The sequence below is a fragment of the Gorilla gorilla genome, chromosome 2, assembly GCF_029281585.2.
Source record: "Gorilla gorilla gorilla isolate KB3781 chromosome 2, NHGRI_mGorGor1-v2.1_pri, whole genome shotgun sequence".
NCBI classification, from domain to species: domain Eukaryota; kingdom Metazoa; phylum Chordata; class Mammalia; order Primates; family Hominidae; genus Gorilla; species Gorilla gorilla.
In genome coordinates, this window is record NC_086017.1 from 134,050,987 (window position 1) to 134,077,499 (window position 26,513).

At 39.7% G+C, this 26,513-nt stretch overlaps 1 protein-coding gene across 6 annotated transcripts in view; it reads left to right on the forward strand.

Moving 5' to 3' along the window:
- The first annotated feature begins 7,445 nt into the window (after window positions 1-7,445).
- The window catches only part of SEC22A (SEC22 homolog A, vesicle trafficking protein), an 87,991-nt gene continuing 68,923 nt past the window's right edge, over window positions 7,446-26,513 (forward strand). For 4 of the 6 annotated variants that reach the window (XM_063704111.1, XM_063704110.1, XM_055383820.2 and 1 more), the window contains exons 1-2: window positions 7,517-7,569; window positions 14,764-14,964. In XM_063704111.1, the coding sequence (XP_063560181.1) occupies window positions 14,783-14,964 (182 nt within the window). In that variant the 5' untranslated portion in view covers window positions 7,517-7,569; window positions 14,764-14,782. Of the gene's footprint in view, window positions 7,570-7,713; window positions 7,733-14,763; window positions 14,965-26,513 lie in introns of those variants that run through there. The other 2 variants (XM_004036190.5, XM_019024311.4) reach the window with 2 other exon arrangements.

Sequence of the window (26,513 nt, forward strand, 5' to 3'; positions counted from 1 at the left end):
CCGAAAGAAAAATAACATAATATAAATATGACATCTTTGTGTTTAGGACAGCTCTAGACATACAGTGTTAGAGACAAGGAAATGATGTGACGGTGGCAAAACTATTGATGCAAATGCAGCGTTGAGACATCCCTGCTTCCATCCCAGCTCCAGCCTCTCCAGACCTTCCTGCTGGCAACTCTTTTCCCCTGGTTCTGTAGCACTCTGTTCCAAGACTCAGACATAATCCTACCCAAATACACATCTGCACCTCCCCCCCGCCGCCCCAGCAACTCCACCTGGAGCCTGGTGGTGGAGTTGGGGGCTCCCTCAGACTGGCTGCACAAAGGTGACTTCATAGTCTTAACCGTTTATCTCCCATCACAGTTTAAAAGCCCAGGCCTTCCAGAGAGCTGGCTCACATACCAATAGAGAAATCTGAAAGTGCAAAAAAAAAACACGGGATGGGGGGAGTGCTACAAATAATCTTGATTATATATTATGGAAAAGTAACGGTATAAAACAGTGCTGTCCCATAAAAATAGAATGTAAGCTACATATGTGATTTTTTTCCAGTAGCCACCTTAAAAAAGTAAAAGGAAACAGATAACATTGACCATAATATATTTTAAACTACATATCAAGATATTATCATTTCAACACATATAATCAATATTTTTAAAGTTCTACATTGCTTCAATTTTAAAACTTAATCTTAACTAAAATAAAATTAAAATGATCAAAATTAATACATTTAGTATTGATACAGTACTACTATCTAATTTACTGTCCATATTCAAACATCATCAGTTGTCCAAATAGTGTTCTTTATGGCTATTTCTTCCTCTAGTCTAGGGTCTAATTCAGGATCCTACACTGCATTTAGTTTTCGTGTCTCTTTAGTCTCCTTTAATCTGGAAAATATCCTCAGCCTTTACCTTTTTAACATTGACATTTTTGAAGGGTATGGGGCCATTTGTTATGAAAAATGTCTTTCAATTAGGGTTACTTTAATGTTTCCGTGTGATTATTTTCTGGTTTCGCATTTTTGGTGGGAATCCTACAGAAACAATGTATGTCTGTGGTAGACACAGAAATTCCCTGTCTGGGTCCTCCTTCAAGGGAGGACTTGCCACCCAGCTGCAGGGAGAGTCAGCAGGTAGCCTCCAGCTGATAGCTTTTTGTATGTGCTTCACCTTTGGAGAGCTACCTTGTTTGATATCATGCCCACCTTGGGGGAATCCACATCTGGTGACTTTATGAAGCAAGGATATAAAAGCCTGACCATTCTGATCCGACATAGGACCAAAGGTATCAGACATTTAAGATATACGGAGAAAAGAGTAGGTAGAGGATAATGTATCAGATGGCTATTTTTTTTCTCTTTGACACAGAGTCTCATTCTACTGCCCACGCTGGAGTGCAGTGGCACCATCTCGGCTCACTTCAGCCTCCACCTCCCAGGTTCAAGTGATTCTCCTGCCTCAGCCTCCCAAGTAGCTGGGATTACACGTGCCCGCCACGCCCAGCTAATTTTTTTTGTATTTTTAGTAGAGACAGGGTTTCACCACGTTGGTCAGGCTGGTCTCGAACTCCTGACCTCAGGTGATCTACCCGCCTCAGCCTCCCAAAGTGCTGGGATTACAGGCGTGAGCCACGGCGCCCAGCCCAAATATGTATCTTTAACTTATCACGTTCTACCTTCAAATACAGTTACACCACTTCATGCATGGTGTTAAAAACCTTCTAACAGTATATATTCATTCCCCTTTCCCTTACAATATCATTAACATATGTTTTACTTCTTCATTTGTTGTAAACATTTTTTTGTTACCACTTTTGCTTTAAGTGATTAAAGCAAAAGTGGTAACAAAAACAATTTGTTACCACTTTTGCTTTACGTGGTTAATTATATACATTTTCAAAAGAGGAAAAGTTTTATATTAATTCATATATTCACATTTTCTGATACTTTTTGTACCTTTTGTGTGAATTTGAGTTTCTTTTTTTCTTTTTTCGATACAGAATCTCGCTCTGTCGCCCAGGCTGGAGTGCAGTGACGCAAGCTCCGCTCACTGCAAGCTCCGCTCACTGCAAGCTCCGCTCACTGCAAGCTCCGCTCACTGCAAGCTCCGCTCACTGCAAGCTCCGCTCACTGCAAGCTCCGCTCACTGCAAGCTCCGCCTACCGGGTTCATGCCATTCTCCTGCTTCAGCCTCCAGAGTAGCTGGGGCTACAGACTCCCGCCACCACGCCCAGCTAATTTTTTGCATTTTTAGTAGAGACGGGGTTTCACCGTGTTAGCCAGGATGGTCTCAATCTCCTGACCTCGAGATCCGCCTGCCTCGGCCTCCCAAAGTGAATTTGGGTTTCTATCTGGAATCATTTTCATTCAATCTGAAGAACTTTCTTCAACATGTATTATAATTCAGGTATGCTAGCAGCAAATTCTCTCATCTTTTGTTTACCTAAAAATATCTTAATTTCACTTTTCTTTCTTGCTTGCTTGCTTTCTGTTTTTTTCTCACACAGAGTCTTGCTCTGTCACCCAGGCTGGCATGAAGTGGCACAATCCTGGCACACTTCAGACTCAACCTCCCAGCTTCAAGCAGTCCTTCCACCTCAGCCTCCTAAGTAGCTGGCACTACAAGCACGTGCCATCATGCTTGGCTAATTTTTTTTTTTTTTTTGTAGAGACGAAGTCTCACTATGTTCCCTATGCTGGTCTTGAACTCCTGGACTCAAGCAATCCTCCCATCTTGGCTTCTCAAAGTTCTGAGATTATAGGCATGAGCCACCAAGCCTGGCCACACTTTCATTTTTTGAAAGAATTTTTCCTAGATATAGAATTCAAAGTTGACAGAGTTTTTACTTTCAGGACTTTAACATTCGTATTTCATTATATTTTGGCTTTCTTTCCTTCTTTCTGAGGTGAAGTGTGAAGTCAGTAGTACCTCTTATCTTTGTTCTATATACACAAGGTGGATTCAATGTTTCTCTGGTTGCTTCTAATATTTTCTTTTGATCATTGGTTTTCAGTAGTTTGAGTGTAACATGCCTTGGTGTAGCTTTTTTTGGTGTTTATCCTGTTTGCTTGCCTGCCTGCCTTTCTTTCTTTCTTTCTTTCTCTTTCTTTCTTTCTTTCTTTCTTTCTTTCTTTCTTTCTTTCTTTCTTTCTTTCTTTCTTTCTTTATTTTTCTTTCTTTTTTTTGACAGCGTCTTGCACTGTCACCCAGGCTGGAGTGCAGTGGTGTGATCTCGGCTCACTGCAACCTCTGCCTCCCGGGTTTAGGCGATTCTCCTGCCTCAGCCTCCTGAGTAGCTGGGATTACAGGCACGCACCATCCTGCCTGGCTAATTTTTGTATATATACATTTTTTTTTTTTAAGACGAAATTTCACCGTGTCACCCAGGCTGGAGTGCAATGGTGTGATCTCAGCTCACTGCAGTCTTTGCCTCCCAGGTTTAAGAGATCCTTCTGTCTCAGCCTCCCGAGTAGCTGGGACTACAGGCATGCACCACCATGCCCACCTAATTTTTATATTTTTGGTAGAGACAGGTTTTCACCATGTTGGCCAAGCTGGTCTCAAACTCCTGGCCTCAGGTGACCCGCCCACCTTGGTCTCCCAAAGTGCTGGGAATACAGGTGTGAGCCACTGTGCCTGGCCTAGTTTATTTTCTTGAATCTATGGGTTTATATTTTTTGTCAAATTTTGGAAAATTTTGGCCATTATTACTTCAAATATTTTGTATCACCTCTGCTTTCTGATTCTCTGATTATACATGTTAGATAACTTTGTATTAACCATAGGTCACCAAGGCTGTGTTCATTTTATTTTAAACTTTTTTTCGCTCTGCACTTTAATGTAGATAATTATTTTTCACTGTTACTTTGTTTACTGATCTTTTCTTCAGCAGTGTATAATCTGCTGTTAAGCCCATAGAGCAAAATTACCAATTCAGATATTGTAGTTTTCTGCTCTAGAAGCTTGATTTGATTCTTTTTATGGTTTTCATTTATCACATTATTTATGTTTCTTTAAATTCTTGGCCATATTTATAATAGCTTCTTTAAAGTTCTTATCTTACCTGCTTGTAACCCCAGTGCGCTGATGCCCATTAAAACATAAAAAAAAAAAAAATTAAAGAAGAAAAGTGAAGTTCTTATCTGCTTTGAAAACTAATTTCATCATCCTTGTCATTTCTGGGTCTGTTTCTATTGACTGATTCTTCTCCCATTTGTGACTCATGTTTCAATGCTTCTTCACATGTGTAGTAATTTTTTATTGGATACTAGGCATTGTATATATTACATGGTTAAGTACCTGAATTTTGTTGTCTTTCTTTAAAGACTGTTAAGTTTCATTCAAGAAAGCAGTTAATTTACTTGCAAATCAGCTTTTTCAGCTTTGTTCGAGTGGGTCTAGAATAGTCTTTACTATTGGGCTAATTTAGCTTTAAAATGTGGCCTTTTTAGGGTCTCTTTACCAAATGCTTCAGGTTTTAATAAGATTTAATAAGATTTCCCATTCTAATCAGTCAGAGCCTAAATGTTTCCAAACTCTATTCAAGTTCTTGTAGCTGTTCAGCTTAAATTTCCCCAGTAATTGTTATTTACCAGCCTCATACAGTCTATCCTTAAAGTTATACCAAAGATTCACAGGAATCCTTATGTATATTTCTGGAGCTCTTTCTCTGGCACCCTGCCCCACAAATATCATTTGTCTCAATCTCTATTAATTCCAATTTCTGTGTCCTCAACAAACCCTGCTTGGCTTTCTTCTATCCTGTGCTTACCTCCAGAAAGAAATCTGTGGATATTCTGGGGACTCATCTTGTTTGTTTTCCTTCCTTCCAAGATCACAACTTTACTATGCCAGTTGTCCAATGCCTGGAAACACTTGTTTCATAGATTTGGTCCAGTTTTCTATTACTTGTAGTGGAAGGTTTAGTCTGGTATCACTTATTTATTCATGGCTGGATTCCCCTTAACATTTGGAAAAACATAAACTTTCTATTCAATAGTAAAATACATACTGGAAAATTTCATAAATATAGCATACAGCTTGAAGAATTTTCTTTTCTTTTCCTTTTTTTTTTTTTTTTGACACAGGGTCTCACTTTGTTGCTCAGGCTGGAGTGCAGTGGCACAAACATGGCTCACTGCAATATTGACCTCCAGGACTCAAGCAATCCTTCCACCTCAGCCCCACAAGTAGCTGAGACTACAGGTGTGCACCACCATGCCTGGCTAATTTTCAGAGAGGGTTTGGCCATGTTGCTCAGGCTGGTCTTGAACTCCTGAGCTCAAGTAATCTGTCTGCCTTGGCCTCCTCGGCCTCCCAAAGTGCTGTGTTGGGATTACAGGTGTGAGCGAGCCACCATATCCAGTCCACTGAATTTTCATTAATTGAAAACACCATGTAATCAACACCTGGATCAATAAGAACGTTACTAGATCTCCAGTAGCCCCTTATTACTCCTTTCTAATTATTAACACTAATAATTATAACTTATTGGTTACCCTTGGGTAACCAATATTTTACTTCTATTACCTTATATGATTTTTTATTTTGAACATTATGTAAATGGAATCATATAGTAATCATTTTTTGTGTCTGACTTATTTCACTCAATTTTTATGATTGTGAAATTCATGCATGCTTTGCATATGGTTGTAGATTATTGTCTTTCCTGTATAGTATTCTATTATGTGAATATTCTTCTTCCTTTTTTTTTTTTTTTTTTTGAGAAGGAGTCTTGCTCTGTTGCCTAGGCTGGAGTTCAGCGGCATGATCCAGTTTAAGCAATTCTCCTACCTCAGCCTCCCAAGTAGCTGGGATTACAGATGCCTACAACCATGCCTGGCTAATTTTTTTGTATTTTAGTTGAGATGGGGTTTCATCATGTTGGCCAGGCTGGTCTCGAACTCCCAACCTCAAGTGATCCACCCCCGCCCCCGGCCTCCCAAAGTGCTGGGATTACAGGCGTGAGCCATCGCGCCCGGTCAGAATATTCTAAAATTTATTCATTTCATGAACATTCTTATACATATGTTTTCTGGTGAATATATGAATACATTTATGTTGAGTATATATCTAGGACAAAATTTATGTTAGTTCGGGCCTTTCTTCTGAACTCTAGACCTACATATCCAAATCTACTTGACATCTCCATTTATAGGCATTTCAAATTTAACATATTCCAAACCATTTGCTCCTCTTTCTGTGTTCCATGAGTCAGTAAATGGCTTCTTAATCCATCTAGTTACTTAAGGAGTCATCCTTAATATTCCTTTTTGTTGACCCTTCCCGGCAAACCAATCCGTTATGAAGTCCCTTGGATACCATTTCTAATTTATACATATCTTGAAATTATCTACCTCTTTCTGTCTCTAACTCCCATTACACTAGTTCAAGCCACCATCATTTCTGGCTTTGCCTGATGCAACTGCCTCCAAATGGCTTTCCAGAAGCCCTTCTTGCCCTTTTCCACACTATTCTCCACTAACAGCCTGAGTGATTCTTAAATATGCAAATAGGATCCTACTTAATAGTCTTTATTAGCTGCCCATTGACCTTGGGCTGAGATGAGACAAGGGCCAGACCATGCTGACTCTTATTGGCCACATTACAGATTTCAGGCTGTATTTTGGAAGATATCTTAAGGTCAACGGGCAAAGTTTCTCCTTGCTCCCTACACTCCATCCACACTGACTTCCTTTTAGTTCCTAGAGCACAGGAAGTTCTTTCATGCCCCGACAACCTCACACAATATTTCCTTGGCGGGGAACATTCTCTAAGGCTCTTTAATATGCCTGCCGCTTAAAAGGCACTTATTCAGAAGTCTCTTCCCTGATAGTCCAAAATTAATGGATCATTGCACCCACTAATTTTCCCTCCCAATACTGACAATTTATAATTCTGTAACTATTTATGCTTTAATCTCTTGCTCCGATTACTCCTTAAATTCCATTAAGTGTTATGTCCACTCCTGTAACCCCGTGCTTAACACGGTGCTTGGCACATGGTAAACAGTCAGGAAATGCCTGTTTAATAATGCATGACCGATGCGAAGGCTGGAAGGGGTCGCAGGGTCAGCATCTGGCACTTCTCTGTCATGGTTAGTTTCCTTCTTGTGTGTGGGAATAGACGGGGCCAGGTCTTCTCCTTGCTCACCCAGAGGGGACTTTTCTCCCTGTCCCCTTTATAAGTGTCTGCTGTAGGGCCGCGTGTGAGAAACAAAATGCCTGCAGAAACAGGGCGGCGAGCGGAAGAGATTGGCCCTATTTCTGAAGTCAACGTAGTTCTGTCATCAGAGGATTCTGTACTTTTCTGGCGCAGGTGCGAGAGAAGCTGCCAATCTCTCCTGGAGCGGGTGGGACTAAGGAGGGCCCCGGGAGCTGGCGGGTTGTTGTGTCCTTCCTGCAGAACCCGATTGGCCTGGGCGAGCCGAGGGAATGGGGGCGTGGTTTGATTCCGCGGGCGCGAGCCACGTTGGACGCGCCGCAGCCCAGCCGAAAGGTCCCTCCCAGGCCCCACAATGCACTGCGGGGCGCGTCACTCGGAGCGGCGGGTCCCGTCTCGACAGGTACTCCCCGGCCCCTCCCAGTCTTCTTCTTCCTTTCTTAGGGGTCGTTCGAATCCCTGCCGGCCTCTCCCCTCCCTCTCCCTGCCTCTCGCCACAGCCTCGGCCTTCGCCCTCGGGACTGAAGACCTACCCCACGGGCAGGAGCCAAGTCCGTGCCTTTGGGGTGGGAGTCGGGGCCGCGGAGCTCTGGAGGGACGGGCAAGCGGGGACCCCGTCCCCTTCGACTTGAGGGTTCTCTGGGGCCAGGCGGGCGGCGGTTGCGCCTCGTCTGAGCCGCCTCGGGTGTTGGGCAGCCGGGAAAGGAGTGTCTGAAGGGGAGGGACAGTCGCACTTGGCCGTCAGCATGGTGGTGGGGATTCCCTGGCGCCCAGGTGTCAGAAACACGGTGATCTACCTGTGTAGGTGGCCCATGAGAGCTTGAGGTGGCATTTCCTATTTCTTTTAGGCAGAATGGGACTTGCACCAGTGTCTTACTTTACGTCTTGTGGGGATGGAGTGAGCACTGAGCCCAGATATTTGCCCGCGTTGGCTCACGGAAATCTCTTGAGACCCTGTCTCAAGAGTCACTTTGGGAACGATGTGGCAGAAGGGAGACCTGAGCAATTGGCTCGGCAAGTGGAGGAGGCTTCCGAAAGAAAAGGACAAGCCCCAGCTGGCTTGAATCTCTCTGCCAGTGAAGACAGCTTAAGATAATTTTTCCCTGCTGCTTAGTTTCCTGGATCATCCACCTGGGGCAGGGGGCGAGCTTGAGAACCAGTCCCTCCTATGCCTATTCAGCCAAGGCAAAGCCTAGCCCAGAGCAAAAGTATCAGCCACCAGACTGGAGATGTTGGGATCTTCAGTCAGGGGAACAGCCACTTTTCAAACTCTGAATCACTTTCCATGTTACTGATATTTGCTTACATGCTAAGATTGTAAGGAATCAGGCAATGCCTTAAACGGTACCTACAATTTCTGATATATTAAGGTTCATTCAGTATTTGACTCTGACACCTGTGACCATATCCTAAAGTAATGGGACATTCGGGTATTTCCTATGTTGAAAACCATCACATCTGTTTAGTGCCTTTTTTTTTTTTTTTTTTTTTTTTTTTGCGTGCAACTGGTTAAAATCGAAGTATATCTTATGTTGGTATATGAAAGAGGCCTAGGTCCTATCACAGGGGTGCCTGTGACCTTCCTTGAGTGTCTCACAGAGTTGCTAGAATTGGGCCTGAGTTTAAATCCCTACTTTGTCACCTACTCGTTTAGGGATTAAAAAAAATTCCTCAAGCTTTCTGGGCTTGAATTTCCTCAAAGGTAAAATGGAACTAATAATACTTATCTCACAGGTTTTTGGAAGGCTTAAATGAGGTAATGTGTATAAAGTGCGTGGTCCATGGAGAGTAATCAATAAATAATATAGCAAATATTTAATGTAGTGCTTTTAGCATGTTACAAGGCAATGTTTCAGGCACTTTACATGATCCTATGAGATAGATACTATTCTCATCTTTAAAACAAGCCTATGAGATAGATGCTATTAGTAGCCACAATATATAGATGTGGAAATTGAGATATAGAAAGGCAAAGCTTGCCCAAATTTACATGGCTGGTAGATGGTGGAGCCAGGATTAGAAACCAGGCAGCAAGTGAATAGCTAGTTTCTATATCCCTGGTTTCTTGCGTCTTGTTGGTTTTGGGAGACTGATGAAGCATAGTGATGTAGAGATACTAGAAACTTAGACCGAAGTACCAGTTCTACTATATACTAGCAGTGTGACATTGAGAAAGTGAGCCTTAGTTTCCTCATCTGTAAAATGGTGGTTTTACCTACCCAACTGTGAACTATGTGGCACTATAAAAATGTTGGGATTGACACATTTGAGCATGTATTGGGGGCCCTGTCCTAGATGTGGGTAAAATCTGTTGTGAAGCCTGAGGTCTTATACATACTGTGCAGTGCAAGCACCCATAATAGGAATGTCAAACACTGCTAGTGAGGTAGAAGGCATAGGCAAAATGGCGGAAATTGCATCCTCTTTATCACCCAATCTATCCCCCACCCTCAGCGAGCACTTTTAATAAAATAATATGTACCATATTGGTATTGTTTCCCAAACTTTGGTACTGTCACATATGCAAGATAATTTGATAAGCAAATGAACATTAAAAAATTCTCCCCAAATTTTCACACACATACATATTTGAATGAAACAAGTTCATTTAAGTTAGGAGAAAAACTTAACATCTCAAAACTGATTTCACAGATATTATTGCTAAAAAATAAAGGACAAGAAAAGTAAGTCAGTTCAAAGACCAATATTAGGTAAATAGTACAGGTGGATGAAGATAATTCTGAAAGTGGTACTTGGATGACTGAAGACTGGGAAGTTATGAACTAAAATAAATATGAGTGCTTTTGCCCCCAGTATAAAATGTTTTTATCTTAAAAGTGGCATTTGTGAAAGCATTTGGTTAGAACGTATAATACAAAATCCACTTATATGTTGGGCTTTGTTTATTACCTTTTGAGAGATAACTTCCTGAGACATTGAGCCCGTAGTCATTACCCCTACAAGGTTCTGAAGAAGAGGGGTGTCTTGTTATCTTGGGTCCAGGAGCTTGCTAACCACTACTATAGTAGTTTGGCATTGTGGGAATTTATTTTCCTCAGCCTTTACATAAAAGTTTACCCAGATTTACCTAGATTCTAGCTTGTGCTTTTTCCTCCAACAGTTGCTGATGGGGAGAGGAAAAAATAGCCACTATTCAGGTTCCCTATGAGTTAACTGCTGCTGTACAAAGGCAGGTGTAATATTTTCTCTGTATTAAAGGTGAGGAGAAATGGCCCAGTGCCCTGAACATTTATCTATGGCCATGATAAGCTAAAAACTCCTAAATCTTCCCATGCAATTGTTGTAATCTCTTGCTTTCCACAGTTCCACTGGTTCTTCCTTGGGATTTTCCCAACCACAACCCTCCTTAAGACCTTAAAGATACTTTAACCTAGCTTAGGCCTGACATGGACAGATTTCCTTTTCTGCTAGCACAGTCCAGATAAGATTAGTTTAAAAAAAACAGCAAACTATATTATGAATCAGTGGTAAAAAGAAAAAAAGTAGGGGTATGTTTATTGAATTGATGGAGAGACAGCTTAGCCTAAGGTGATTGGAATCTGTCTACAAATTAGTTAAGCCTGATGTTGATCATTGGACATTCATCCCCGTTTTTCAGGCTTAAATTCAAGTGCTTTGGATGCTGAATCAAATTACTGTGGTAGAAAGAGGTTTAATTTTTTCCCTGAGAAAAATCTTATCTATGGATGAGTAGAAACCATTCTCTGACAACCTTGTAATAATTTTGACAGGGAATGTAACTGCTGTGTTCTGCTTTTGGTTAAAGGCTAAAGTACATATTAGGAAAATTTGAGGCTGGGCGCAGTGGCTCACACCTGTAATCCCAGCACTTTGGGAGGCCGACGCAGGTGGATCACTTGAGGTCAGAATTTGAGACCAGCCTGGCCAACACAGTTAAGCCCAATCTCTACTAAAAATACAAAAATTAGCCAGGCATAGTGGCGGGCACCTGTAATCCCAGCTACTTGGCAGGATGAGGCAGGGGAATCGCTTGAACCCGGGAGGCAGAGGTTGCAGTGAGCCATTGCACTCCAGCCTGGGCAACAGACTGAGACCCTGTCTCAAAACAAAACAAAACAAAAAAACAACAAAAAAAGGAGTATTTGAAATGTAAGTTTGTCCAACTTTAGTTTTCCAGTTAGTGAAGTGGTGGGCAACACACCTGCATTGTTTGCTCTTTTCATCTGAGTTTCTCTAATTGAGGAGTGATGTTTCTTGATGGTAGGACTCTTCATTCCTGCTATCTGGCATAATTCATGGGACACATTAGATATTCAGTAAATGTTTGGTAAACGAATGGAACTTACAAATTGTATTCTTTTTACAGTATGTGTTTTAGAAAGTATGGATCATATATTTATTGATCTGTCCTCCAAGTCACTAAAGAATAACTTTGAAGACTACATGAAATTTGGCAACCTATTAATAAAGTCTATTCATAATATTTCTATTAGGATCCTAGAGAGGCCAGACATAAAATAATACAGTCTACTTTTATATTACTTTTTGAGACAGGATCTCTTTCATCACCCAGGTTGGAGTGCGGTGGCACAATCATAGCTCACCATTGCCTTGAACTCCTGGGCCTGCTTCAGCCTCCCCAAAGCAAGTACTATAGGCGTGTGCCACCATGCCCAGCTGATTTTTAAATTTTTTTATAGAGACAGAGCCTCACCATGTTGTCTAGGTTGGTCTTGAACTCCTGGCCTCAAGCAGTGTTGGGATTATGGGTATAAGCCATGGCACCCAACCCAATCTGCTTTTAAATACTAAAATGTGGGTATTTAGAACTGTAAGTTACAACTCACCCTCAAATTAATTCCCAGAATGGTTATTGTGTTGCAGTGTACTTCTGGAAAGACAACAGTTTTATAGTTAAATAATAAACGCTTAAGGGTATAAAGTAAGACATTTTCCTACTTTCTTACACTTAGGCTAAATGTTACAATTGTTATTTAATAATTAAGTAAAACATGGTAAAAAAGATTAAAGAGGAGTTTATAGTATAGATATCTCTTCAGGGATCCCAGCTTTTTCATGCTACTGCTTTTAGGAGAGAAAAAACTAGATGAATGGAAAAAAACACCAATTGGGATATGTCACACTGGGACTTCAGTTTGAAGACTCCACTGTAGTAAAAAGACTAATTTGCTTCTGGATATTTTTCTCTTTAAATGAATGGAGGGGTTGGGCATGGTAGCTCATGCCTGTAATCCCAGTACTTTGGGAGGCTGAGGTGGACAGATCACTTCAGGCCGGGAGTTTGAGACCAGCCTGGCCAACATGGCGAAACCTCATCTCTACTAAAAATACAAAAATTAGCTGGGTGTTGTGGCGCATGCCTGTAATCCTAGCTACTCGCGAGGCTGAGGCATGAGAATTGCTTGAATCTGGGAGGTGGAGGTTGCAGTGAACTGAGATCGCACCACTGCACTCGTCTGGGTGACACAGCGAGACCCTGTCTCTGAAGGAGAAAAATATTAAAGGGTAATGACACAGTAACACCTAGAGATTTCTCCTTTTTCCTCATGAAAAGAGGAAAAAGGGATAGTGAACTTAATGCATTAGCTTTATTAGTTGGGTTAATTTTTATTGTCAGATCAGTTATCACCATGAATGGGAAGTCAGATTTTGACTTCACACAGCAGTGAAAACTATCAGCTCCTGATTTACAAGCTTTGTAACAACTGGTTTTCTGTGGTATTTTTTTTAATATATATTACTAACTCATTTTTTCCTTTTTTGGAATGAGATAATATTGACCTAGATTAAGTGGGCAGGTAAGGATTAATTTAGTCTCTAAGATACAATATGTTTGGAAAAATGCCTGTGAGATTTTTATCAGATTTTTGAATTTTCACCAGTTGCCTCACCACTAGTGAGGAAGCCTTTAGTGACATTGTGCTTTGATGGCCTGACAGAGAAGAGTTATCACTTAATCTTAGAGAGTGAACATGTTTTAATTTAATGTTTTAAAAAGTATGGGCCTTAGACAATAAGCAAATTGTCAAGCCCTATCCCACAGTCAGTGGTTCAGAATTTTGAGGGCAGAGCTCAGAAATCTGCATTTTTAGCTAAACTTTCAACTTCTTATGCAAGCTAAAGTTTGAGAGCCACTGTGTATTTTATGAAAGGTTGAGTGACTGTTGACCTGAGTTCCTTCAGACTCAGGCCTGTGAAGTCCTTTCATCTGTTTTTGTAAAGCAAGAAGAGAATCCAATAAAATAGGCCATTAAGATTTACTTTCTGGTAAAAAGATTGAGAACATTAAAACCAATATTCCTTTAGCTTTAGGATTTATTTTAAATAATTTTTTTCTGATTATAAAAGTAGTATATGTCTACTGTGAATATTGAGAACATTTAGGAAATTATAAAATAATAATTACCAATAATACCATTTCTTAGAGGTGAGCATATTCTTAATTTGGCATCTTTTTCTGCATCCGCTTTTCAATCCCTTTTCCTTCTCTTTATCTTCGTCTCTTTATCCTTATGTTTGTGTAAAACATTTGCAATTTTTATCCTACTTTTTTCTCCTTAACATGTAAGCATTTTACCACATTATTAAACTTTCTCCACAAACATAACTTTTAGTTGCTGCATTATATTCTGTTATATGAATATACTATAATTTACTTAACCATCACCATTTTATAGGATATTTAGATTGCTTTCAGTTATTTGAGTGGAAGAATGTCTGTTTAAAATTTTGCCTGGATTTCTGATTATTTTTCTCAAGACAGGTATATATTTAAATTTATTGAGGTTAAAAGGTATGCCTTCAGACTCTTGTTGAAATTGCCAAATCATTTTGAGAACTGTTTGTACCAGTTGTTACTTCCATCTGTACTTATGAGAATGCCAGACAGAAGTATTATTTTTTAAAAAGCTAATGTGGCTGGGTGCAGTGGCTCATGCCTGTAATCCCAGCACTGTGGCAGGCGCCTATAGTCCCAGCCACATCCTATGCTGTGGCATGGGAACCCAGGCTGAGGCATGAGAATTGCTTGAACCCTGGATGGGGGATGTTGCAGTCAGCCAAGATGGCGCCACTGCACTCCAGCCTGGGTGACAGAGCAAGATGCTGTCTCAAAAAAAAAAAAAAAAACAAAAAAAAAACAAAAGCTATATGTTAAGTGAAGCATAGTATGTTGTTTTAATTAGTTTTTTGTTTTTTTTTTTCCTCCTGAGACGGAGTCTCACTCTGTCGCCCAGGCTGGAGCTCAGTGACGCGATTTCGGCTCACTGCAACCTCTGCCTCCTGGGTTCAAGCAATTCTCCTGCCTCGGCCTCCTGAGTAGCTGGGATTACAGGTGTGCACCACCACGCCCGGCTAATTTTTGTATTTTTAGTAGAGAAGGGGTTTCATCATGTTGGCCAGGCTGGTCTCAAACTCCTGATCTTGTGATCCGCCCTCCTCAGCCACCCGAAGTGCTGGGATTACAGGTGTGAGCCACCACACCTGGCCATTTTAATTACTATTCTTATATTACTAGTAAGTTGAACATTTTTACATATGCTTATCGAGTTTGGCTTTAATTTTTATGTAACCCAAATTGTTCATTTTGTTTTAGGTCTTCTCTGTTGGTTGAAATGTCTATGATTTTATCTGCCTCAGTCATTCGTGTCAGAGATGGACTGCCACTTTCTGCTTCTACTGATTATGAACAAAGCACAGGAATGCAGGAGTGCAGAAAGTATTTTAAAATGCTTTCGAGGAAACTTGCTCAACTTCCTGATAGATGTACACTGAAAACTGGACATTATAACATTAAGTAAGACTTCAGTTTGCTTCATTTGACTCATTTGCCCAGTAGTTGTCATTTTAATGAAGTTTAAGTGGTTGCAATAGAAAGGAGTGATTAGGAAAACCTGTTCAAGTCGAGCATCATATTGTTCTGAACTTATACTAAATAGTCATCATGTCAGCAGCAGCCTTTTTGTAGTTTCTTTGTATCTGGCTCTGGGAAATTTTATAGTTGTGCAGATCATAGATATTCCTCTTTTAAGTTGATCACTAAATATTTATTTGCATTCTTACATACCTAGGGTTGTAGTAAGCAAACTATAATTGGAAATAAAAAATTTTTACCTGATATCTGCCCTCAAAGAACTGAAGCAGCTTACATCTAGTGGGAGGGGGTAGCACTTATCACGGAGTCATATACAAATCAAGTAAAACTGGGCAATGGGATAGAGAGTGACTATTTATTGTGGTCAAGAGACTCTCTGAGAGGGTGACATTTGAGCAGAGACCTAAAAGATGAGAGAGAGGAGGTAATTATATGAAGGATGCTGTGGATGAAGAGCAAGGCAGAGGTAACAGCCAGTGGAGAAGCCCTTTTTTACATGCCAAGAGACAGAAAGAAAACCAGTGATCCTGAAGAATTATGGACAATTAGTAGAGTTGCAGAAAGTGAGGCCAGAAAGGTAGGAATGGAGCAAGTTATGTAGTGAGTTTGGAGTCTATTAGTCTGTTTAGTCTAATGCAGTAGGAAGCCATTGGGTAGTTTTAAGCTGTAGAGTTACATGATTTCATTTGGCTTAGAGTAGATCATTCTGCCTGCACTGTGAAGAGTAAAGGAGAAAGTGGAAGCAGAGAGGTCAGATGGAGGACTCAGAGAAGTTCAGGTGGAGGTGCTGATTGTAACGAGCTAGGGTGGTAATGAATAGAAGTAGTTAGATTGGGGCTATATTTTGGGATTAATACCAGCAAATCTTCCTACTGGATTGAAATGGGATGTGAAGATAAAAGAAGAATAATCACCTGTAGTTTTTTGGCCTGAGGAACTGGATGAATAATGTAGCTGAAATGAGCAAGAAAGGAGAGGATAAGTGCGTCTTATTGGTAAAAAGTAAGAGTTCTGTTTGGACATGTTAAATCTGAGATGCCCATTAGACATCCAAGGGGCACTGCTAGGTAAGCAGCTGGATATATGAGTCTGAAGCTTAGTGAAGAGGACAAGTATAGACATTTAGATTTGGAAGTCAGCTTACAGTTTGTGATTAAAACCATGGGAATGGATGAGACCACCTTGGAAAGCTTAGACGTGAAACAATTAGAGAACAATTAACGTCTGATATCAAGCTGGATATTGATTATGCATACAGAAGGAAATAAGGTAAAAACACAGTCCATATAGGATATAATAAGCAGAGGGCTTCGTTGTTGAGATGAGACATGAGCCATGTCCTGAAGAATTAATAAGAGTTGGCTAAGGCAGGGAGGAGGGCATTCCAGGTGTACGGAGGAGAGGCAGAATAAGCAAAGAACGTGACTTAGCATGGTAGGTGTATTAACATGCTTATCCTGGGTCAGTGGATGGTGATTTATGGATAGTTGTGAGACATGCGTGATAATCATTGTGGGGCCAGATCCTGGATTGCCCTGAAAGTTCAGATTGAAGGATGTGACTTTGATGTAATATGTTATAGGAAGCTGTGCTGCAGGTTCAAGGGAAGTGACTTGATAAAAACAATCCTGAGACAGTGGAACTTAGGGTGAGTGGACAGTCCAAGAGGAGAGAGATAAGGCAGAGAGGCCAACTTATTAGGGCCTGAAGTAAGAAAATAAACGTGCAAATGAAAATTAGAACACCAAAAGAACTAGAATGATAATGAGAAATAGTTTGATTGGGGATCACTTTGAAGTTGGATCACTTCAAAAGAAGTGACCAAGCTGGATAGGATGGAATACCAGAGATGAAAAGAAGGAAGGGGCAAAGATGACTGAAGCCTTGGAATTGGACAGAATGTTGGTGTCATTGCCAGAAATGAGATCTTTGGAACAGACTGTTTATGAGGTGTGAGGCAGAAGAGAAAGATAATGAAGCTCCATTTTGATCATTTTTTTAAGACACTGGGGCTTGCTCTGTTACCTAGGCTGGAATGCAGTGGCATGATGACAGCTCACTGAGCCTCAGCCTCTTGGACTCAAGCGATCCTCCCACTTCAGCCTCTTGAGTAGCTGGGACTACAGGTGCACACCACCACACCCAGCTAATTTTTTTATTTTTAGTAGGGATGAGGTCTCACCATGTTGCCTAGGTTGACCTCAAACACCTGGGCTCAAGTGATCCTCCTGCTTGACCTCCCAAAGTACTGGGATTACAGACATGAGCCACTGCACCTGGCCCACTTTAATTATTTAACTTGAGGTTTTAGGCCAAGCACAGTGGCTCACACCTGTAATCTGAGCACTTTGAAAGGCCGAGGCAGGCAGATCACTTGAGCCCAGGAGTTTGAGATCAGCATGGGCAACATGGGGAGACCCTGTCTCTACAAAAAACTAAAAAATTAGCCAGGCGTGACATAGTCCAGCTACTGTGGTGACATACGTGGGAGGATCGCTTGAGCCTAGGAGGTTGAGGCTGCAGTGAGCCATGATCTCACCCCTGCATTCCAGGGTGGCAGAGCAAGACCCTGTCTCAAAAAATATATATAAATAAATAAATTGAGGTTTTGACAAGGTAGTTCAGTGGAGATGGGATAGAGATTTTGGAATCATTCACGTAGATGTGGTTGATATTGTGAGGGGAGAAGTGCCTACTGGGTTTAGAGAGAGGGCCCAGGTTAGAACCTTGGAGAATGTCCACAATTTCTTAGATCACCTGGATAATGGTAAGATGTTATATTTAATTGGGGTTTCTGAGGGTTTAATTAGAAAATATTGTGATTATGGTGATTAAAATATATGTAAAATGATGTCTCAACCTACTTCTATTTTTTTAGAGGAAAAACTTGAAATATTTCAATATTTTATTTAATAGGCTCTGTTAGTGTCCTGGGTCATTATTCTGAGTTTTATTTGTGAATGTATAGTGGTATAAACAAATATCAAAGTTATAGGAGATTGGCTTGAATGTATATTAATTCTGGTAGGTGTGCTGGACTTAAACTTTTGCAATTTTTTTTCTTTTGACTCTCTTTTTTAGAATTAAAAAAATTTATTTTGACTTTTCTTAAAAGTAAAGTAAAATGTAACGTTTTAACATCCCTTCATTCTATTTAACTGAAAATTCTAGATTTTGTATCATTTAGTTTTAGTTAGTTGTACTCCAGCTTATTCCACACAAAGGATTTGAGGCAATTTAGGAAAAAAAAAAATTCAAGGGGCCAAGTAAGGGAGTCAGAAGAAGGAAAATAGAGATAGGAGAATAATAAACTGAGGTAACATTTCCTTCTGGAGATGCAAACTAGATAGTCCATCCATTTGTTAGAAAAAGGTTGCAGATACTACCGCTGAGTTTCCTTGTGGCCAAAGCAAAGGGGGTAATCCATAGGATTTAGTGTCCAATGGATAAAAACGTTGTTTTTCCTGTTACTGAGACCTGAAGTACATAAAGAGGACAGCATTTGGATAACATTCTTCCAGCAACTATAATTATGAGAGTTTAGGAGTGGGATAAATCAGCAGAAGTCTAATCTGGTCTAGTTCAAGAATACAATTCAGATAAATGCATTTCAGAGCCATGCATAGAAAAATGTCTATGCATGTTTTTTTGTACCAAACCTTCAATAAGGATTGGAAAACAGAAGTTCTAGTTCTAGTTCCTGACAAGGACCTGGATTTCATATGTTTTCTATCATTGATAAGAGATCTTGTGGTTTAGTTTCTGTTTAATGAGGTTGTTACCTTATATGACATTGAGCTTAGACTGAAATGTGTAAAATTGAGAATTTGTGTGTGTTACCTGACTTAAAATTCTCACATCACAACTGTTTTTCTAACAACTATGAGTTTGCTAGATAAAACTCACAGGTCTGCCGTAGCAACATCATAGCACAGCCTGAAATTGCCACCATGCTGTCCCTCTTTTCTCCTAGCCATATTAAATGCTTCTTTCCTTCAAACCCTACTTCTTTTGAATCACCTTCTTTCTCATTACTATTTTATGTCTCTAATGATCTCACTTCTTTCGCAGATCACCTGTAGAACTCGGTTGACTGCTTTTTTCATCACTTATTAAAATTTCTTATTTTTAATTTTATTTCTCCATCCTCTCTTTATAACAGGGTTGTAACTCATTGAGGGAATTGATCTGCCATGGCTTGTACTATTTTTGATTCCTCAACTCTTGGCATTGTGGTTTTCAAATTTGTGTAGAAATTGAGATACTCTTTCTTTACAGAATCTCAGAATCACTAAGTATATAATTATGTGCCAAATCAGTTGATACCTCACATTAAATTCTAGTTGAATAGGCAAGGGAAGACCAGAGTTTGAAAGAAAAAAAATCAGGGGAGTAACATTTAAAATTGAGATAATTAGGCTGGGTCTGGTGGCTCACGCCTGTAATCCCAGCACTTTGGGAGGCCAAGGCTGGCAGATCACCTGAGGTCAGGAGTTTGAGACCATCCTGGAAAACATGGTGAAACCCTGTCTCTACTAAAAATAAAAAAAATAAAAAATAAAAAGCCGGGTGTGGTGATGGACATCTCTAATCCAAGCTACTCAGGAGGCTGAGGCAAGAGAATCACTTGAACCCAGGAGGCGGAGGCTGCAGTGAGCTGAGATCGTGCCACTGCACTCCAGCCTGGGCAACAGAGTGAGACTCTGCCTCAAAATAAATAAATAAAATTTAAAAATAAAATAAAATTGAGAAAATTCCTTTAGTTTTCTTCTCCTCTGTATTGGGAAAATGATGAATTTCAAATGATAGTGGATACTTCTGTTTCACCAATGAAGGACATTCTGTGGAGCATGGCTTGTGCTAGCACAGTTCCTTGCGCATGTCGTAGTAGCTACTAAATGAGGGATGGTTGTTTTAGGAATATGACAGCATTCAGAGTGCCAGAGAAACCTTGTTGATTGGGCAGGATGGTGTGTAGTGTGGGGTATTCAGTTTTGTGATTTCTTCTCACATTCTATAGTGATATTCCAATTCTCTCTATATAAAATTTTAAGGAATTCATCTGTTTTATAAGTCGAAGGGTACTTTCCTTAGACTGTAATGAATTTTTAATGAATAAACTTATGTTACCACTTAAGAAAAAAACATGGCTAAAGTAAGTATGAACCATATGGAAATTAGGTTGGGTCATCTGAGATCTTTAAAACTTTGCAATTGGCTTTAGAGATTTAAAAATCATAGTTGTACATTTTGAAATCTCTTTATTTAAACAGTAAGATGCTGAAAAGATAAATACCTTTTGGGAAGCCAATCATATCCTATTGTGAATTTTAGTGCAAGAAGTAAAATTTTTTAGTTCTTTCACTGTGAATTCATTTGAAGCTGTATAATCGCTGTGAGCCTCCTAATGTTCTTTCCTTGCTTGAGGGTTCACTTTCTCCCTACACTGCTACCTCCAGCCAGGAATACTATTTTAGGCTTACCTGCGTTTTGGCTTTAGTGTCTAGCAGTGTTTCCCTTTCACTCTTTCGGGAAATTTTCTGATTACTAGAGTAACAACTTAAACTATAACCCAATTGTTGAGTACTTGCTATTGCCAGGTACTTTACTGACATTATCATTAAGCTTTCTAACAGCTCTGTGAAGGGCTATTAAATAGAGCTCTTTTTCATTGCCAGGGGCAGACACACAACTCACATTAGCTTAAGGAAAAATGGGTATTTTGAAGGGTAGTGGTGGAGCTGGCTTCACAGATGTTATCAGGAATCTTTCTCATTTCTACAGTCTCTTACCTTTTGCAGATAGATACTCTCTACGACTTGAAAGCACTACACAGACAGCTCCAGGCTTACTTCAGTCCAACTGAGCAACTCCTCTCCATGTCTCAAGAACAAGACATTGTCTTTGCTTGTATAATTGACCATTTCTAGACTGATTAATCATTGCAGTCAGAGGGGATGAGGTACTCTTATTTGGCTAAGACTGCATCACATGTCCTTACCCCTTTGAGCTTTACCAAAGCCATACAGAATGGCACTGAAGGTAATTCCCCAAAGGGAAAGAGGGAAGGGATGCTGGGCAGGTAGATGCTGGGTAGTGCTATCACTACCCTATTTTACAGATAAGGTAAATGAGACTTAGGAATGTAAAGGAGCTCCTTCAACGTCACAAAAATAGTAAATGATATATATGAACCACAATCTTTTGGATTCAGGCATCGCATTATTATCTGGTAAAAAATGGCTGCTGCTCTTTACCCTTAACCCCTTTCTTGGCAGCATGTGTTCCTAATTCTCCCAATTCTTTTCACTTTTTATGGAAAGAGAAATGAACCAGGGAAGAGAATGAAGGGAAATACCACCCCCCTCTTTTTTTGGTCGATAATAATGAGGAACAGAGTATGTGTGAATCCTAAAATTGATGGGACAGCATTGTCTCATTGTAGACTAGGTGTTTGGCAGGGAGAGGGTGTGGCAGGGAAATGCAACCAACCTATAACTACTAAACCAGTTGGGGGAAGGAGATAACCTGGGTATTCAATTTTCCTATTTTGTCTCATTACTAGTATCACATTCCTTTTCTCCTGCTTATTATGGCAAAATGTACAGCTTTTCAGCGCCATATATGTTAAATAGGCTCTTGTGAACTGGCCTAGGAACCTAATTACTGTTATAGTACAGTTTTTGTGGGAAAATGAGATCTAGGTGCAATAAGCTTTGGGAAATATACCCAATATGTAAGTTAGGGATTATCTGATCAGTTATCTAAAAAAGTCAGGATCTTCATTCTCTGGAGTGTGGCTGTGTTAGGGAAGTGAGAAAGGGTGAATTGGGAGATTAACTCTGAAGAAAAGGAAATAAAGATGTCAAAGGCAAACTTTGCTTGTTCTGTGTTTTATCCAAGTCTCTCATGGTGTAATTACCATTGACTTCTTAAAATGATCTCAGATTCTCCTTTAGGTTGCTGTTGTAAGTTACCATCATCTGGCATATTTCATATTAATAAATATTTTCCTTTTTAATGATGTTAAAATTTGTGGCTAAAATGGGTCTTTTATTCATAGGATGATTTATTCATGATTTGGCGCTTCACCATTGGAGAGTAATTGAAAGTTGGCCATGTAAGAAAGGAGTAAGTGAGAAAATAGAAAGTTCCTGGTAAAATGCTACATGTAGTGGACACTCAGTGTTACTGAGCCCTCATTCTTATCTCCTTACTGTTCCACTAGTGGCAGAGTCTTTTGTTTTCATCTTGTTTTCTATGAGACATATTTGGTGATAATACAATTCATAAGATATGCTCACTTTGTTAATGTTGAGCCCCTCTATTCAATATTTTATTTTTATTTTTAGAGATGGGGTTTTGCTCTGTTGCCCAGGCAGGAGTGCAGTGGCACAGTCAGCTCATAGCACCCTTGAACTCCTGGGTTCACGCGATCCTCCTGCCTCAGCCTCCTGAGTAGCTGTGACTATGGGTGTGCATCACCACACCTGGCTAATTTAAAACAATTTTTTGTAGAGATGGCATCTCACTTTGTTGTCTAGGCTGGTCTCGAACTCCTGGGCTCAAGTAGTCCTCCTGCCTCAGCCTCCCAAAACGTTGGGATTACAGGTGTGAGCCACTGCACCTGGCCCTATTTAATATTTTAAAATTTCAACACTGTATTTTAGAGAATGGAATTCAACGTGGAAGGCTCTATTCCAAAACATTTTTTTTTTTTTGAGATGGAGTCTCACTCTGTCGCCCAGGCTGGAGTGCGACGGCACGATCTTGGCTCACTGCAAGCTCCACTTCCTGGGTTCAGGCCATTCTCCTGCCTCAGCCTCCTGAGTAGCTGGGACTACAGGCGCCCGCCACCACACCCGGCTAATTTTTTTTGTATTTTTTTATTTTTTTTTTAGTGGAGACGGGGTTTCACCGTGTTAGCCAGGATGGTCTTGATCTCCTGACCTCATGATCTGCCCTCCTCGGCCTCCCAAAGTGCTGGGATTACAGGCGTGAGCCACCGCACCCGGCCCAAAACATTTTTTTATACTTGGCAAATTTAACAGTAGATTAGAGATGGTATGTCCTATTAAGAACTTTTCTGCACCCAGGAAAGCTATTCACTGGGCAAATGTGACTACAAAGGATAAGCAGAGTTTCTATGTATAGTGGCACAATTATAGCATGAAAATTACATGTTATATGTAATACAAATAATATATCAGTTCATAAATCAGTTTGTAATACTAAGTCATTTGCTATCTATGTACCTTGTCATTTAGCATGCTACATTTTATGTATATATCTTGGTTTGTAAATCACTGTGATAAGCACATCCCCAGTGGTGGTATGGTAAGCTCCTGGCAGGCAGGGACTATATCTTTGACATCAGAGCCTATGAAGTAGAATGCTGGCCCTATGCTAGGTGTTCTATCTGCTGAGAGGAAGATATTTGCTATTACTAATTATTTAGTTTGGTGCAACAGGCCAGAATTGTCCTAATAATGTCAGTGTTTAATTGGTGATATGTAAAATTTCTTTGACAGTTTGTAAGTAAAATTAGATACTAGAAAAAAGTTTAATGTGTAAAACCATTTATTCATTTTGTTGAACGTAGGAATCACTTGTGGAATGGCTTGGACACATTATAGAATTAGCTTTTTAGCAAAGTGATTAGAAGGGGTAAATCTCCTATGTCTGGTATTTGGACTTCTGCCAGTCTTACATGTTAGGTTATACTTGACCCTAAAGAAGTTCCTAGTGGGTGTGCCAGGGAGGAGAACCAAAAATACAATGAAATTGGATAAATTCCTCAGGTAAAAGAAAAGCAGTACCAGTAAAGACCAAACCCCATTGGTACCAAAGCCGAGAAATGGAATGGAGCTAAACAATATAAAGGAAATTAGAGCAAAGTAGGAAAAAACCTTGGCAATTTAAAAATTGTGCCCAAGGTAGAGAAAAGAAGAGAGAGTGTGTGTTTGTATGTGTGTCTGTCTGTGTGTGAGTAATGACAGTGATAAAGGGAGAGCAGACAAGTCTTTGAGACCTGCATAGCCATTCTCGGGGTACTCACTGTGAAGGTGAGTAATTCTACCTGGCTCTTGAGAACATCCCTCTCTTAAGAACATGTCGAAGACTCACTGACCTGAACCCTCAATAAAGCCTTCTGGAGAACAGTAACTAGAAGACAAGTGAAGTTCTACTCTCTTCTGTCATTTAGTCAAGTATTTATTGAGCTGCTGCTTTGTGTAGATACCACTAAGCTGTACAATTACCGGTGCATGATATACTCAACAAATTAGTGTATAAATGAGTAAAGGAATGATGCCACCTTTGCACTCATTTATTTACTGAGCACTTATGGTATACTAGACACAAAATATTGTAAGTGCTAAGAATATAATGGTGAGCAATACAGAAATCATCCCTGCTCTCATGGAGTGTGTATATTAGTGAGAGAGACATTGCAACAAAAATATATTAATATACAATTACAAATTGGGTTAGGTTGTGAAGAAAACTAACAGCTGCTATGATATACTGTAGGAGTGGGATCAGTTTAGATTGTGTGTTCTGGGAAGGACTTTCAGTCTAAGAACTGAAGGATATGTAGGAATTAGCCAGTTCAGAATTGGAGCATTGCAAGTGGGAAAGACAAAATCATGAAGTTCCTCAGTTTGGAAGTGGGAGGGCTGGAAGTGGGTTGGCATCCTTGGGGATCTGAAATAAGGCCAGTGGGTGGCTGGAATGTAGAGAGGGAGGAGTAAAGTTGTACAAAATGAAGTGGAGTGTTTGGGAGGGCTTCCAGAAGATAACTGTAATACAGGTTCCAAAACTCTGAAGTTTCATTACTCTTAATTTAGGGAATAAAATAGAGATTGATTTGTGGCTTGGAAAAAGTGAAAAAACATTGGTGAATTAGGAATAATTGGTTAATCTATACTACATGGAAGTTGGTATTGTATTGTGGAAAGAATGTGGGCCTTGGAATCAACTAACTTCATCCTATCTTTGCTTCTTAATGGTGTGTGACCTTGGATAAGTTACTAAGCCTCTCTGAGTTTCTTTTCTTTCATTTGTAAAATGGAGATAATAGTGTGCCTTTATTGGGAGAATGAAACTAAATATGTAAAATACTTAGCAAAGGGCCTAGCTCATACTAAGCGGTCAGTAAACTACGTGGTGCTATTACTCTTACTACTATTTCTCTTCTTTCTCCTCAAGGCAGATAGACATCTGCCAGATTGTCTATAAAATATTAGCTAGGTGAACCTGATGAACACAGCAAAAGCATGCACAAACTGGCATGCCTGTAATGACTTTAGACTATTTTATGAGTAGTCCTCAGTGAAGTGGTGGGAGTATTTCAATCTGTCCCATGATTGTTGAAAAAGCAGAATTTTTTCATCACAAACATAAATGGAACTGTATATACTTTGGGAAAACTAGCTTTGCATTTCAAATAAAGCATTATAAAACTAAATTTACTATGAAAAGCCATAATGTTATAGAACACACTATAGCCTTTTCAGAGAGAATCTTGCAACTGTAGTAAAATAAAGACTCCCTGAAAATGCTCACATGCCATGTTAAAGACATAGGGTTTCCTTTATTTCACATACAGTTGTCTAGTTACATTTAGCACAAGTAAGATAAACCATTCAGGATAAACTGTCATGTAGGTGTCTGTGGCTGACTGTTATTAATATGGAAATACAGTAAGACTCTGACATAATACAAAAAATGGGTTCCAAAAACTTCAGTCATATTAATGGAGGATAATCAAATAACTCCTAGCTAGCCAGTTGGGAGTTCCTAGGATGTGGAAGCCAATTACCAATTGTCTTCAGGTTATTGAGGTTATTATGGGGTATATTTGAATGCTAATGACATGTCAAAGAACTTTGATAATGACAGTGAAGATTTTTTTTGGAAAGAAAATCATTTGACAAAGCATATTTTGGCCTTTGATTTAGATATTAATTTGTAGAAAAAGGCAATATGCTATGGCTAAATTAATTTGACTATGATCCTTAAGAAGAGATACATTTTACTTTGTGAACGCTATATATACACATATAGGAAACTAAAAAGTTTTATGAAACAATATTCCAATAGTTTCTGTTATATTTTATTTCAATTTCTGGAAAATGCTGTAGTTCACTAAACTAGTTTTATGACATAGTGGTTTACAACTTGCACTTTGAAAAACATTGCACTAAATGACTGTGTATTAAGTGATGCTTCAGAAAGGAACAACCAGGTTACTCTAGAACCATAAGATGAGCACTATTTCACCACTAGTATATCCCATACCACTAGTAATAGACGACTAGTAGGTGGCAAGCCCATTTGGCTGCCTAGGATGGTCTTTAAAAAAGGACTCATATATATATACATATATGTCACATGTATATATTCACACACATATTTACTTACAAACTCTCACAGGAAGGATACATAAGAAATTATTACTAACCTGAATT